The sequence below is a fragment of the Anarhichas minor genome, unplaced genomic scaffold (genome assembly GCF_050575085.1).
Source record: "Anarhichas minor isolate MPS153535 unplaced genomic scaffold, ASM5057508v1 ptg000002l, whole genome shotgun sequence".
In the NCBI taxonomy this organism is placed as follows: Eukaryota; Metazoa; Chordata; class Actinopteri; order Perciformes; family Anarhichadidae; genus Anarhichas; species Anarhichas minor.
In genome coordinates, this window is record NW_027466448.1 from 7679855 (window position 1) to 7695353 (window position 15499).

Sequence of the window (15499 nt, forward strand, 5' to 3'; positions counted from 1 at the left end):
GTTTAATCCTAATCCGCTTGCATCTTGTTTTGTTTAAGTGATCACTGGGCTTGTCCTACTCACTTGGCTCTGATGCTCACAAGCCTTTGTTCAGTGTATGTTTGTGATGGATGAGAGTGTGTAGCTGTACAGAGGCGACATCCAATTACAGCATTACAGCCACGGGGACCTGTGCTGCTGTGCCCGGGAAATGGAAAAGTCGAAGTTATAACGCATGCTTCATTTCTGCTTTTTCTCCAAATTGTAACAGCGTGGCTGGCCAGTTTGTAGAAAGAAAGTACACGTTTTCCTTAAAGGCGCAGAAGAAGTGAGGGGAAGTGATGAAATAAAGGGAACAAGGCCAGGTAAGGTTCCTTTGGGCATATCCAGTTCTTTATTTTTGTTTGGCTGTTGATTGTTTTGTTTTTCAATAGGTTTGCTAACACCTACTTTTAATAGGCCCTTTAGACATTAAATGCTGAAGTGGGTATTCTATCCATATGTTCGCAATTGTGTTGTAAAACATCCAGTAATTATAGGTAATGAGAATTATTTCTCCAAATTATTTAATTTGTTTATGCTGTTGATATTTTAACAAAAATGTATAAATATATAAATATTTGAAATAATAGAAAATGTGTTATACTGGTATTTTATTGCATTATTCCCAGGTTGTCAAACACAAGGTCAGATATCTCAGACTCACTCATGAAAGTATTTCTGTCTTGACAGTGAAAACAAGCAAAGGGTCATGGGATGTGTTATGGGAAAATCTGAACTACAGCTGAAGAAATGTGACAGAGGTGTGGCCTTCATCTGAATCATTCTTGTTCATGTTTTTCAACGAGATGTTCCTTCGTACTGCATTCATTTAATGTCAGTGTCATTGCTCTTTTTCAATTTTTAGTGGCCATCTCAGTTCCGGGTAAATATTTGTTTTATTCCAACACGTCTTTATACTTCACGGTATCTGTTCAAAAAGTCTCAATTAGCAGCGTTTGCTAACTTTCTCTCCTTAATTTCTATGCACTCGGTGAAGCTGCCACCGGTGAGTCATCCAGTCCAGCTCTGACATAGTGAATGAATGTATTGGTAGTAAAAGAGAAAGGTTACCTCATCATGGTTATGGCCAAGTGCCTCCTTCTCCTCTCTTAACCTTAAGCAATCAGAGCAGCTCTGTTGATCCAGCGCTGGTACCGTCAGTATGTTGCCCGGCTGGAGATGAGACGCAGGTGCACGTGGAATATCTTTCAGTCTATTGAATATGCAGGAGAGCAAGACCAGATCAAGGTGAGCTTGCACAGTTTTGAATACAGGGACACAACGATTGGCAATGTCAGTCTGTCGGTCAGTGAGAAATATCTCAACAACTGTTGGAGGTATTGCCATGAAGTTTAGAACAGATATTCACGGTCCCCAGAGGATGAAGCCTACTGACTTTGGTAATCCCCTGATTTTCCCTCTAGCGCTACCATGAGGCTGACATTTTTGGTTCAGAGTGAAATATAGGTACCAGATGGATTGCCATGAAATTTGTTTCAGATATTCATGGTCTCTATGGTATGAATCTTAATCACAATGGCAATCCTGTGACTTTTCCTATATATCTATATATATATATCTATATATACACATACACTCGGTTGATATTTTTGGATTTCATAAAAATCTCTCATTCACTACGATATGGATGCTGTGATGTTTGAAACAGACATTCATGGTACCCAGAGGATGAATACATTTGGTGTTCCCTTAACTTCTCATCCAGCACCATCATTGGGTAAAAATTTCCGTTTGTCCAATACTTTGGTTTATGACCAAATATCAGCAAAACTAATCACATTCTAATCACCCTCAGCTGTACTTTGTGTTTAAAGCTTATGAGAAAATGACTTCCTAAAACTTCAGAAAATTATAGTGAACATCAAAGCAGAGAGCTACTGGCATATTCACAGTCATTCATCTTTTCTTTGACACTTTACTCATTTTCAAATTCTATTTATCCTTCCTGCAGCTCTACAATTTTTTTGGCTTCTTGATGGACCACTTCACCCCAGCCAGCAGTGAAAGTAAGACCGACTCTTACTACTGACAGTGAGCTAAGCTGAGCTCAACCGGCCTACTCTCTGCTGAAAAAACGTACTTTCTTTTACCACACTGATCCACGTCCCACACTTTCCATCTCTTCCTCCAACATAGGAAACCTAATATCGCACATCTTTCGTAAAAATGAAATCTGTCGAGACACAGAGTGGGAGAGATATTTTTGCTACAAGAGCATTGAAGTAAGCGATAGCTACATCGGCCCCCATCTGATCTTCCCCCTGACCTTCTGTGGGGTGTCAAAGCTGGTGGAGGCCTTCAAGCACAAACAAGTAAGTACACAGGCACATAAAGTTCACTTAAGGCAGATACTCAAAAGCAAACAGAAGTACCTAATGATGTCCTTTTTCCTCAGCGGTCAGTGGATTCATACTTGTTTTTTTCCCCAGTAGCAGCTTCATGCTCGATATGTTCTGCAGCTTCTTGGAGAAACTTGGAGACTTCTAAAAATTCTTCCAAACATCAACTACATCTCTTCCTGCCACACCAAGCAGATAACCATATGTGGTACGCAACAGCAGGCCTTTCCTGGACGCATTTTGCTCCGATTTTTTCGTCTCACGTTCTTCTTTATTGCCTTTGAAACATTCAGGGAGCACTCGCACACAATATTAATACATTATGTATCCTTTTTCACAGGAGATTTACATGGGCACCTTGAGGACCTGCTGTTAATATTCTATAAGGTATTCAAAACATGAAAATCATATTGTCAGACAGGTATGTTCATTTTATTTAACAACTTCTTCCGTCCAGAATGGTTTGCCGTCCTCCGAGAAGCCGTATGTCTTCAATGGAGACTTTGTGGATCGCGGTAAAAACTCCATTGAAATCCTGCTCATCCTGTTTGGGTTCCTGCTGGTCTATCCCAATGATGTCCATCTAAACAGAGGAAACCACGAGGACCACATTGTTAACCTGAGGTAAGCTAGTCAGTCTTCTTAAACTCAAATTAGTGGCTTGTGCTACCTGTTTCCTTAGTATTTATGTTTTTGCAGTTAATCACAATATGCTCATACTGTATATGGCTTTATGCAACTGGTATTCCGCTTATATTTAACCTACAGCTGATGTGTACACTAATCTATTTGTTCCTTGTGTGTGTTTTTTCCAGATATGGTTTCACTAAAGAAGTTTTGGGAAAATATAGGGTGGGTTCTCTTGTGTATTTTGCTTTAACCTAATTAATATAGTGCTCTCAGCCAAATTTTAACTCAGTGATGGAAGAAGTATTCCAATCCTTTACTTAAGAAAAAGTAGCTCAATATATAAAATACTCCATTACAAGTTCTGCATTTAAAATATTACTTAAAAAAGGAAATACAAATGGGCTTTAGTCTGAGTGCCATAGGCAGGGTAGGCAAGTCAAAAATCACTGATGTGAACCTCATGGTGGTACTAAAAAAGTTAGGGGATCACCAGAGTCAGTAGGATTCATCATCTGGGGAACATGAATGTCTCTACAATTCCCATGGCAGTCCATCCAATAGTTGTTGAGATATTTTAGTCTGGACCGACCGTGTCATGGCTGAAAATTGCCCAAATGGATAAAACAAGCCAACTGTATAGTCACCATAAACTTGACTTGGTCTGCAGGTGCATGGCAAGACAATCCTAAAGCTCCTCCAGAAGATTTTCAGCTGGCTGCCTCTGGCCACAGTGATTGATAACAAGGTGCTGATTGTGCATGGTGGGATCTCTGAAACAACAGACCTCAACGTGATAGCCAGAATGGACAGACACAAAGTAAGAGAGGCATTCAGCATCAATAAAATCTGTGTATTTGGGCCTGCAAATCCAGAAATATCATCATGATCATCATATTAAGTGTATTTTATCTTATGTGCTCAGTATGTGTCGGCTCTCAGGCCTCCTAAGGCGACCCATCAAGCAGTCAATGTGAGTAAGACTCAGACAATGAACAACAGGAACGGGGAGGCCGGTGGACCAGTGGAAGGCCGGCGTCGGGTGTGTTCTCTGACTTACCACGGCTCTGCGATGGCTCACAGGCACGAACTCCCACGCCGTTCGCTCCACAACGTGCCCGTGAGCAGTCAACTCAACTGGTCGGTGGAAGAGGAGCTGAAAAAGAGGCGCAGGCTGGCTGGGTTCGACCAGTCCTACGGAGAACCGAAGAAGTCTGACGTAGACCCGGAGTCTGGAGAAACAACAGAGACAGATGTGGACGAGTGGACACAAGTAGGTGACAGGAAGGATGTTGAACATTGAGTATGTACATGCAGAAATGCCCCATAATGCACACGTTTTCATGTTTCCTGACTTCGCTAACTATTTCACTGTGATTGATTGGGCCACCCAGATAGTGGATGTGTTGTGGAGTGACCCGATGCCCCAAAATGGCTGCATTCCCAATGAGGTGCGAGGCGGAGGCTGCTACTGGGGGCCAGACGTCACTGAGGAAGTGCTGGGAAGACACAACCTCCAACTCCTCATCCGCTCACATGAGTGCAAACAGGACGGCTATGAGTTCTGCCATAACCGCAGGGTGAGCACAAAGTTGCACATGACGTAGAGTTTAAGTTGGAATACGGACTCTGGACACCTTTAGCTTATGACAGGAGATGAAAAACAGGAAAGAAATAGAGCAAACAATTTGCAAAATGACTGAACAGAAGTAGGTGTTTCATTTAAGGATTTAATCAGACAGCAATTAGTAATCAATGAGTCTGAGCAAACTTGTTGCATTCAGGTGCTGACTATATTCTCAGCGTCTAACTACTACGAGGTGGGCAGCAACAGAGGAGCCTACATCAGAATGGGACCCGATCTGGTTCCCCACTTCATTCAGTATCAGGCCAGCAGGACATGCAGAGAGCTCACCCTGAGACAAAGGTACAAATACGAGCCTGCACAGAATTTAAAATAACACAAAACACAAAACGAACATCCCAATAACATTTAAACAGATTTACATGGCAGAATGTGGTTAAACAGACAAATTATGATCAGTACATTTCCCAGTGATTCAAAGATTTATAGAGCAGAAGTAAAAAATACTTTTCTCTACCTGTTCTTCGTCAGTGTCGGGTGGACAGAGAGATCAGCTCTGCGAGCTCTGAGGGAACAACTGTTTGTACACAAGTCCGATCTCATTAGTGCCTTCCAGGAGTTTGATCCTAACAACAAAGGTACTGAGCAGCAGTGATGAATGTTATAACAAAAAGCGTATTGTGTCAGTGTATCAGACTGTATATTTCTGTCTGTGTCTCAGGGATGATCTCTCTAAGGCACTGGGCCAGCGCCACAGAGAGAGTACTAAATCTGGGTCTGCCCTGGAGGGTGTTGCGCCCTCAGCTTGTCAGCAGCACCCAGTGTGGCATGGTGGACTACCAGCTGTGGATAAGGGAGCTCTCCATCACTGAGCCCAAACTGGAGGTCAGCCTTGTAAGACCAGTGTCTAATGTCCATTTTCTCACCCTGTTTTTCCATCTCTGACACACACACACGAGTCACAAAATCTTGATTGATTTGTCCCTTTCAGATCTCAGATGACAGCATCCTGGAGACTATGTACAAAAACCACGCCAACCTGGAAACCATCTTCCGAATCATAGACACAGATAACTCAGGTCAGTAGGAAGCTTTCACCTGGATTCCAGACACTACATCAATGTATTTCCTCTCCTGTTTAGTCATGCTGTTGACTGAAACATCTCAACTATAATGGGTTGCAATGACATTTTGTGCAGACATTCGTGTTCCCCAGAGGATGAAACCCTACTGACTCTGGTCATCCCTTGACCAGCGGGCCAAAGTTTAGTCAGTGAATTCTTTCCACATCTACTCAACGGATTGACATGAACATGTCAAACTAAAAAGGCGAACGTGGTAAACATGTGAGCATATTGACGTAAACTTAAATCACCACAGCCTCAGGGAGCCTCTAGCATGGCTGTAGACTTGTCACTTTCCGTTGGAAAGCCTGAGACGCTTCTCTCAAATATCTACAACAAAAGTGGGAATATATGTAATACACCCATTTGTTGTTATGGTAAATGTTAAAACATATTCTGCAATAAAAACATCTTTCACCTGAAAGTGACTCAACAAACTGCATGGCACGCAGACAATACAGATTTTCTATGCTACAAATTTAGGAAGTGTACAACATCCTCCCTCCTCCGCTTCTTTCTAGGTTTGATCTCTTTCGAGGAGTTCCGTCAGACCTGGAAACTGCTGAGCTCTCATCTTAAGACAGAGATCAGCGACGAGGCCATCGCAGACCTGGCCCAGAGCATCGACTTCAACAAGGACGGGAGCATCGACATCAACGAGTTCATGGAGGCTTTCCGGCTGGTGGACATCTCTGCACATACCTGAGAGCCTGGACTAAGAGCTGTACCTGCTGCATAGAGAACACCCACAGCAGTTTGGGCTAGACTTGTTCACCTGAATACATGTCTGTGGGGAAAAAGAGTTGAGTAGTATCTCATCCATTTGACCTGTGCAGATCAAGCTAGATCTCTTCTACCTCTTACATTAACCTTTTAAAATGTAACTTTATTTAAGATGATGTTTCTTAAGGATTTCTATGTATAACTTAATGATCAACCTGTATGCATAAACAAACAAACACATATGAAGTTGTCTTTGCCTTTCATGTTGAGTGCATTGTTGACAATATTTGGCCTAAAGAAGTTAAAGGAACCCCGCTGGTTTTACACATGAACGTCTGTTTTACAGATCTTGGGGAGAAGTAAGTTGTATGAAACCTTTTGTAGCTCCAGAAGGAACTTGAGTCAGTGTTGGTTGGGGCTGGAGAATAGTTAGAAAATTAAAGAAATCTGGAGGTGTGGAGTTAGAAAGAGAGCTAACCAGACCTCAGCTCCACTTGAGGCTACATTAGCCATTAGGAGAGAGAGTGAAAAGTGTGTTATACTGAGACAAAGAAACCTCTAGAGTTAGTACGAAATGCTGCGAGTGAAGACAGGACTATGGACTTGGATATACTGATCCACGGGGATTCTGTAGATTCTAGAGATCATGGAGCTTGGCTGAATTTGATCAATGAAAATGCAGCACCATCTAAAAAAAAAAAAAAAATGAAGTAAAGATAAGAGATAAAGAGGTTTTTATTGTCATTGTAGTGATGCAACGAAATGTCGTCAAAATATTAGGGATGGTGGTGCGTTCAATAGTCTGTAAAAGCCAAAACTCCTGCATCAAAGTGTATGTAGGAGTTTAAAAACACTAGCAAAAAAAAAAAAAAAGTTCAAGCAAAAGCTACTAATTCTGAAAAGTTTTCAGCATTTTTTCAACCATTAGTGATTTCTGCTTCTCAGCACTGTAGAATGCTCCCATAGAAAAATAAGTAAAGAGGTATGATAAGGTATTTTACCATTACTGGAGATATTTTTAATTTTGTGGTCTACATCAGTATTTGCTTCTTTGAATACAACATAATTTCATCTGCCTACGTTTTGCCTGGCAGCGTCCTTTTCTTTTACCTGTGCTCTGAAAAACTTTGAGTAATTCAGACCTTTGGGATATCGGTGACTCTACTGCACGAGGGGACATAATCTTTTTGGAAGCTGCTTAATCCGTTCGACTGCCAATCAGTCCGAATCCAGGACATGAATCCTATCAACTCAAGCCCTACTTTGATGAGATGTTGGAAAAGGCTCGTCTGAAGGTAAACACCGGTGACGTGAGTGAGAGTACCAAAACAATGGAGATAGACGGGCAACAAAAGTTGCATTGTTCAGACAGAAAAAAAAAAAAAAAAATGCGACTACTGTTACAGTATGATTGCAAGGAAAGTAATATAGTCAACTTGTTTTCAATTTAAATGAAATTTATTAACATTCTGACAACAGCATAAAAAAAGAAATACAAAGATGTATTTACAATGTATTCAAACACAGCACACACTCAACCCTATGGTTTGCTTACATGCCAGCCACAATCATAGTCTCATTTCCATAATCTGCTTTAACAGAGGGGAAGCCAGCTATTATTAGACGATGTTGAGTCTTTCCATTAAGCTCTTTGTGTCAGTCCGGAAAGCACAGATTAAGCAGTCTTTATTTTGTTGGTAGTGGGGCAAAGGTCCTGATCGAAATGGCAGAATGGTGACCAAGAGAAATTCAGACACCCTCCTTCGATCAAACCTAAAGGCAAAGACTACTTCAAGATGAATCCAACACCATGACATAAAGGAGAAGGTGATGGGCAGCTCACTTTTCAGAGGATTGATAATTGTGAGTCAGAGCATAACATGTGTGTGTGTGTGTGTGTGTTGGTGGGGTGGACTCAGCTCAGGAGGCCTCCTCTCATGTGTCCACTGTCACTCAGCCCGTGCTCTATGAGTTTGATGTCTTCCAAGTCATCTTTGATGACGCTGATCAAATGACTTAAACCGTCCTGCTGCTGTTTCAAGTGCTGAAAGCGGCAGATAAGGAGAGTGTTTCAGTTATTGCACAAAATCTTTACAAATGTTTTCACAGACTTGTCGTGGTCTCGAGCGGTCATTCCCAAACTTCTTTTCTGGGAGCCACACTTTCTAAAAATGTCAAAACCATTGCGAACTAATTTACAACAGGCGTTATCTATGAATTGGGAGAAGAGCAATTTTTTGCATTTACACATCACTTCATATCGTCTTGAATAGGTAAACCATGTGTTATTGTAAACATATAAACATGTTCATAAATGGGAGCGCATAAATGCATTCAAACCATTTTTTGTCCTCTCATCAGTAAAACCAACAGAATGTAGGATAGACTTTCATATCAGATTCAATGTTTTAAGTTGGCTACACTTATCAGAACAATACAAACATTCATAGTCTCCCTCGAGTGGCTCAAAGGTGTACTGCTGATATTAAAGACAATGGAAGAAATTCTGTAAAAATAATTTGGCGACCCTAACAGAATGTCCGTCTGTGGGAATGACTGGTTTGCATTCAGAGGTCTGGCACAAGAGTTACACAGATGTTACAATAAGAGGGCATTGTGTGAATGTGCCGACTCACTTGTTTGATTTCCCTGAGGATGTCTGCATCAACACTGTAGCGCTCTTCAGATCTTACAGCTCCAAAGTGATTCTGCATCCGGATTTGGGACATTAATTCATTCAGACGACCCTGGAAGAAAAGACGATACAAATACCGTAAAATAGAAACTTTGTCTCAGCTGGTGGTTGGGGGCGGTAATCTCTAGGCAGCTCACGTTATCGAGTCAGAAATTCAGATAATTTAAAAAAACCAGGTTGTTAACTTAACAAAGAGTGCAATGTCACCAGATAGGTAATAGCCTAAGTAATAACTATAATACCATAAATACTGAAAAACCCATTAGTAAACTACCAACTGGTCTGAGAGAAACACAACAAGGAATTTAAAAAGTCCTTGTAACCCTGATGTCAAGTCTATTAAGATATATGAATGAAAGAATGAGCAGTCATTGTATTCATGACTGCTACAATTTAGACACACTTGCCTTGAACTGTGTGGGTGCATTGAGTTCAGAGTGAATGGTGTCCAGCTGCACCCTGAGGTGCTCCTCATCCACTTGGATAGCATAGCCACTTTTCCTCTGAATTTCCTGTTTGATTAGCACCTGGCAGGAAAACAGGGACGTAGGAGGAGATAAATGTGAGAAACACTGGGGCATAAACGATAAAGCAGGAAAAGACGCAGACGGTGCCAGGGCATTCATTCAAACCTCTACGAAATGTGGCGATGGTGTTCATCGCAGGCCACTTCCACCCACAACACAATATCACCGAACAAAGACAGCTACCTGCAGCACCCTGTGGGAGAGATCCATCAGCTTCCTCTTGTACTGGGCTATCTTGGCCACTGTGGTCGCCTGGTTCTTCTGGAGTTCACTGATGTCACCGGATATAATCTGCAAATCAACAAGTGTGTGTACGCGAGTGAGAAGAGGAGGGAGGGAAACATATTATTTCTCCTCTGATTTCAAGTTATATTTTTAGAGCTATCAAGCTGAAAATAATCCCTGGCCTGTTGCCCTTCCTTGAAAAGTTTTGCTCAACAACATCAGATAAAACAATTGATGTATCATTTCACAAACTTTTGGTGTTGCATTTTATGGTAATATTAGCCAAATGCTTTTGATAGACCCAACTTAGAAGGGTATTAATATCCTCAAATATAAACCACAGAGGAAAATGCTTAGACTGCACATTTGAAGAGTAAACTACACATATGTCTCATATACAAACCAAATTGATTTGAAAAACATCCCTAAATCCTGACATCGACACTCGCAGCTGTATTTGTAATAGTAATTTCAGCTGTAAACAACCTGTTGGCGGCTAGCATGAATAGGACATCTGTGTACTCCGTCCTTGACGCCACAAAATCCGTTTCAAAATTCCTTCGTTGATAATCAGAAGGCACGGTGCCCATGTCGTTTAGAGAACCAGGACTGTTTTCACTTACATCCACTCTGGTCTGGTGCTGTTTGGTCATCTGCTCCTGGATTTGGAGCCTGCGAAGAAGCTCCTTAAAACCCACCATGGGCACTGGTATTAACCTGGAGGAAAAGTAAAACACTTTAATGACTCTAACAAATTAAGTTAAAATGTAGATTTTTGTTGTGGGCAACAAAAAGCCAATAAAAGCTGTGGCATAATGGGCATTGATCAGGAACCCAGCAGAGCCATCTTTATGAGTCATGTGGTAAAGGGTGTTACACTTAACTTAAACACTACATATATCATGTTCCACTTATGAAACATGGCTACGGCTGGAGAATCTCAAGGATCTACAAGTCTCTTTAACTGATCTCCCCCCCACATTATTCCTAGACCACCCTTTATGGAAAGTCTGACAGATGTTTTCTGAACCAACTTACTTCTCCGGGTCCGGGTTGTCCACCTTAGCCTGCTCCCAAATGATGGGGTCCACTCCTGAGTGAGAAGAGACAACACTCTCAGAAGTAGAAATCACACACCAAAACCATCTGTGGAGTTCAGCGAGCGGATGAAACAAACATGCATGCAGGCGCTCGTTTACCTGCAGGTGCGTTTTGCAGCAGCTGTTTGAGCTGAGCTGGCGACAGCTCCGTGCGTGCGACAGACATGGCCACTCCGATCTGCGTGAGCTGGACCTTGATGTTGGCCTGCTCCAGATAACTGAACAGTGTGGTGGCGGGGATCCGCTTGGAGGTGCCATTAGGAGAACGCTCCACCACGTAAATGACCACCTCGGTCCTGAGAGACAGAAGACGGGAACGAGTCCCCACATTCGTTTGTAATCAATTTAATACCTATTCTAGTGTCTGAAAGTAATTGGGGAGTCATGGGTGTAGCGGTCCTGACTGACTCACTGGTCATTGGGCAGGGCTTTGACACCGTCCACGTTGACGGTGAGAGTCTGGTTGCTTCCCAGGACCTTGTGGAGGGTCTCCACCAGTTGCTGCTGCTGAGCTCGCACATCGGCTTCCTTTCTATTAAAAAGCAAGACCACGAAACCATCCTCGTCCTTACTCACTGGGACGCAGCTGTAGCCCACCGCCTAGGAAACAAAAAAACACAAAGGATTACCATTTGATATTCAAATTCAAAAAAGGAACCCAACAAGCACATCTAAGCACTCTAATGAACTATCCACCGTTACCTTGAACCTGCAGAATGGGTTCTCCTGGGTGAAGTCAACAGGTTGGTGGTTGTTGCTGTAGTAGCCCTTCCCAGTGCCCCAGTAAGCCTGCAACTGGTTCCATCTGGCTAAAATAGAGTCCCGCTCATCGCCTAACAAGGTGGGAGCTGACAGAGCAGTGACCTGCTGGTAAAGCTGGCTGGGCTGAGCCTGCTGCTGGGCCTGCTGGCCGAACAAGCTTCCTAGAAGGTGTGAGGAGAGGAAGACGACACGTCAGACTGTCTTTCTCTTTATGTCCACGTTTCTGAGGGAAAACTACGGACCTAATGGCTGTTCTTTCATAATATGAGGAAAGTCATTAACAATGTTTCCAATGTAATACACTCTAACTGCACGGTCTTATATTTCTGCTTCAGCTGCACACTATTGGACTGATGATGATGATGTTAAAGCTGAAAACGTTCTGCTTGTTGTCGCCCTCTGCAGCGATAAGAGGTGTACAGCACAGTCGATAGAGTAGTTGTGGAGGTTTAAAAACAAATTACAAATATCAGCTTTAATGTTCTGCCTTGTTTGGGACATCATTTTCTAATCTTCACATGGAAACACTAAAACTGTTATTTGGAAATACGGGGTCTCTTACCTGGCTGCTGCTGATTTTGCTGGATATTAAAGCCTCCAAACCCACTGAGGCCAGATGTTCCTAATCCAGTTCCAAATCCTGTTGCCCCAGCAGCGGTCCCAGCGCCAAGCCCAGAGGAGAACCCAAAACCTTTGTTCTGCGTGCTACCAAACAGGCCTCCTAAAAACAGAAGATTGTGCCAACACAGGGAGAAAATATGTACATGAATGCTACTGAATGCCAAGTAAAGTGTAGAGTGACTGTGCAACCTAATGGCAGCTATTTGTGGGCAGTGTAACAGCACAGCTTTAGTAAAACGTTTAGAAAACTGAAACCAAACAAACTAATATCAGTTTACCTAGTCAACATTATGATACTAAATGATTAACCTTGATCTACATCAGGCTTCCTGCAGGACTCAACCCAAGTTTATAGTTTAATTTTTAATGCAACAAACAGCGGTGCATCGACACATTAAACGGTGTTTATGGTATTTACACGTTCGTAAAAAAAAAAAAGCACTTGCATCACAGAAGAATCAAGATATTTGTTTTGTAATTTACCAAAATGATGAAACTTTTTTTAAATTATAATAATGCAAGTACAGCTGATAAAACCCACCATTGATGACTGTTGCCTCAGTTGGGCGAGACTGCTGGACGTCCTCTTTTAAAAAAACCCGAATGTGTGCATGCATATTTTATGTCCTGCACATACACACAAATGGCCCAAAAAGAAGGAAAGTTCATCATTCTGGATAAGAGCAACGCTGCTGACCTGCGGTGTTAGCGGGAGCAGCAAAGCTAAACGTGGACCCTGGTGCAGCGGCGGTTGTTGTAGTCGCCCCAAAGCCTCCAAACGTGCCTGAAAAATAAAGCAAATCATGCCAAATGAAATAAAGGAGGTGAAAGAAAGGAAAGAAATACAGAATGAAATCACTGACTAATTGCAAAAGACAAAGATCATGACCGAGCTTTTACGGTAATAAAAAGAAACACTGAATTTTATTTCCATCTAGCATCGCTCTCAACAGAGAAGGTGAAAATGTACATTTCTACAGGAATCAAATGAGATGAGTGTATAATTCAACATTTTGTCTCCTCATGCAAATGGAACAACAATGACACTTAATGAGAAAAAGCAACATGTCAGACGAAACATCACTGCACCACATAGATGTGAAAATGGATGAAAATGTGTGTTTACAGACACAGACTGTACTGATTAATCAATCACAAAGGTCATCTACCTGTGCTAGCCAGGCTATTACCAAAATTGAAAACAGTGCCAATGGTGGTTGCTGTACCAAAGCACCCCACATTAAAGCTGACTGCTGCTGGGTTGGCATTTAAACCAAACCCCCCAAAACTAAACCCACCAGCCGTGGTGTTTCCAGCTCCCAGCCCCCCAAATCCTGCAGCCAATCGGAGGCAGGCAGCGAGAAGGAGAGAATGACACGGAGGAGTTAAATGACAAATGGTCAGGTCTTGTTTGGGCTTATTACTTGTAAAAAAAAATGTACCGTAAGAGAGACAAGACTGTTTTGACCATAAAATATCTTACCAGTGTTGGTGGAGCCAAAACTAAATCCTGTGGCTGGTGCGGCAGCAGCAGCGGTGGCGGCCCCAAAACCAGGGGCTGCGAGAGCTACAACGAAAAAGCAGACACAAAATAGACGGGCAGTTAAACTGGCACCTAGATTTGGATACAACAACAAAGGATACCTAAAAATAGTCACAAATTATCTGCAAAACCTTTTTTTTAATGAATTGAAAAAAGTCAACAACAGAACCTACTCTAGTTTGCACAAACTATGTACAAATGTCCTATAAAAACACAACACAATGGTTTCATAAAGCTTACACACATCTGATTTTAACAATATTTGGCTTACATCAATATGCAATTGTTTTAGTACAAAAACAGGTTGGTTAAGCTTTACAGTGATGCCCAATTATGTAGACAAATATAAATGTATTCCATTGCTACTCCACTGCTGTAACCCATTATATGATGACCATGATGATGCCAACACTGTGCAAAATAACTGTACACATATTACTACCCGTACATCATTACTGCTGTAGATCCTGTATTAATATAGTATGCAATGCTTGCTCCCCCATCAATTTGAGTGTATTTTGATCTTAACTTGAGCCTAAACTTAGCCCAAACCCCAACCAGTCCCAAACGGAGCAAACAAGAGTTGTTGCTATAACACTGACCAACAACACAGTGGAGCAGCTGTGATCACTGAGGGTCAAAGGTGACGAGTCCCCCTTTTAGTGAGGATCACGTCTCTGGACTTACTGCCGAATCCGGGTGCTGCGGTGGTGGTGGTGGCTGCGGGGCCAAAGCCAAACGCTGCTGTTGATGCTGTGGGTTTGGCACCAAATGAACCGAAAGAAAACCCGGACGTGCCTTCACATGAACATAGAGAGTGCTTGTGAGTGTTGGGTGTCCTGACAGCAACGTCAACGTACAGCTACAATGGATTTTTAACAAGCTGCAAGATCATGATTGTCAATAAGGACTGTAAAGATAAGTTAGCTAACTTTGAGGAGTGCCGTTCACGTTATTCGTTAGCCACAACAGCTAACGTTAGCCAAAGGCTACAGCGTTAGCTACAAGATACACGTACAGTAACGCTAGTGTCACAATATATAAGCAGCATATTTCTAGTCTCATTAAAATACTCCAAAACTAAATTAAAATGTCCTTACTTGCCGCTGGGTTACTCGTGGCGCCGCCAAAACTGAACGCCATGTTGACTGTTTTCAGGTGCAGGCAGTTATTCTTCTTCTTCGTCTTCTTTGTGGGGCTCGGCAGTTGTCATCGAACATAACGGCACATTACCGCCACCTGGAGTCTGCAGGAGAGATCGCTACTTATGCGGAGGTCAGACAAAATACTGAGAGGAGCTCATGCAAAAAGTTGTAAAAGCAGCTACAATGGTGGGTCATGTTAGGGTGGAAGCTAAATAGCACCATAATATTAATAATATATTATTTATTAAATATTTATTAATGAAAAAGGCAATTTATGAGTGTTAAAAGCAACAGGAAAATAATAGATATCTTTAAGTGCTCTGGACCCAATTGTTCTTCATATTTCTGTAATATTTGCAAAAACCTGATTTAGGGCTTTGCTGGAGTTTTCGATAGTGTTTTTCCAATCTTTTTGAATTTTATCCTGTTTTAAACAATGCC

The 15499-nt window shown here is 42.0% G+C and overlaps 2 protein-coding genes across 4 annotated transcripts; one reads left to right on the forward strand and one right to left on the reverse strand.

The window, feature by feature from the left end:
* Nucleotides 1-730: 730 nt before the first annotated feature.
* Nucleotides 731-6423, forward strand: ppef2b (protein phosphatase with EF-hand domain 2b). Its single transcript, XM_076088008.1, has 18 exons — nt 731-782; nt 887-904; nt 1019-1027; nt 1142-1269; nt 1994-2048; nt 2179-2354; nt 2475-2589; nt 2722-2768; nt 2839-3005; nt 3197-3233; nt 3679-3828; nt 3934-4281; nt 4403-4588; nt 4793-4935; nt 5125-5231; nt 5315-5478; nt 5585-5672; nt 6239-6423. Exons 1-18 carry the CDS (start codon nt 731-733, stop codon nt 6421-6423), a joined length of 2175 nt encoding a protein of 724 aa, XP_075944123.1.
* A 1453-nt stretch (nt 6424-7876) lies between these two features.
* On the reverse strand, nt 7877-15154 carry nup54 (nucleoporin 54). 3 transcript variants are annotated; one of them, XM_076087985.1, is made up of 15 exons: nt 15014-15154; nt 14601-14711; nt 13854-13937; nt 13540-13704; nt 13068-13154; nt 12312-12470; nt 11690-11910; nt 11400-11587; nt 11087-11283; nt 10926-10980; nt 10511-10604; nt 9846-9953; nt 9543-9662; nt 9077-9187; nt 7877-8484 (listed from the first exon to the last, which is right to left on the reverse strand). In XM_076087985.1, exons 1-15 carry the CDS (start codon nt 15054-15056, stop codon nt 8356-8358), a joined length of 1872 nt encoding a protein of 623 aa, XP_075944100.1. In that variant the 5' UTR covers nt 15057-15154; the 3' UTR covers nt 7877-8355. The 3 variants fall into 3 exon arrangements, with proteins under 3 accessions (XP_075944100.1, XP_075944084.1, XP_075944091.1); XM_076087969.1 differs by lacking the exon at nt 13540-13704; XM_076087976.1 differs by lacking the exons at nt 13068-13154; nt 13540-13704; nt 13854-13937; nt 14601-14711; nt 15014-15154 and adding an exon at nt 12912-13061.
* Between the last annotated feature and the right edge of the window lie 345 nt (nt 15155-15499).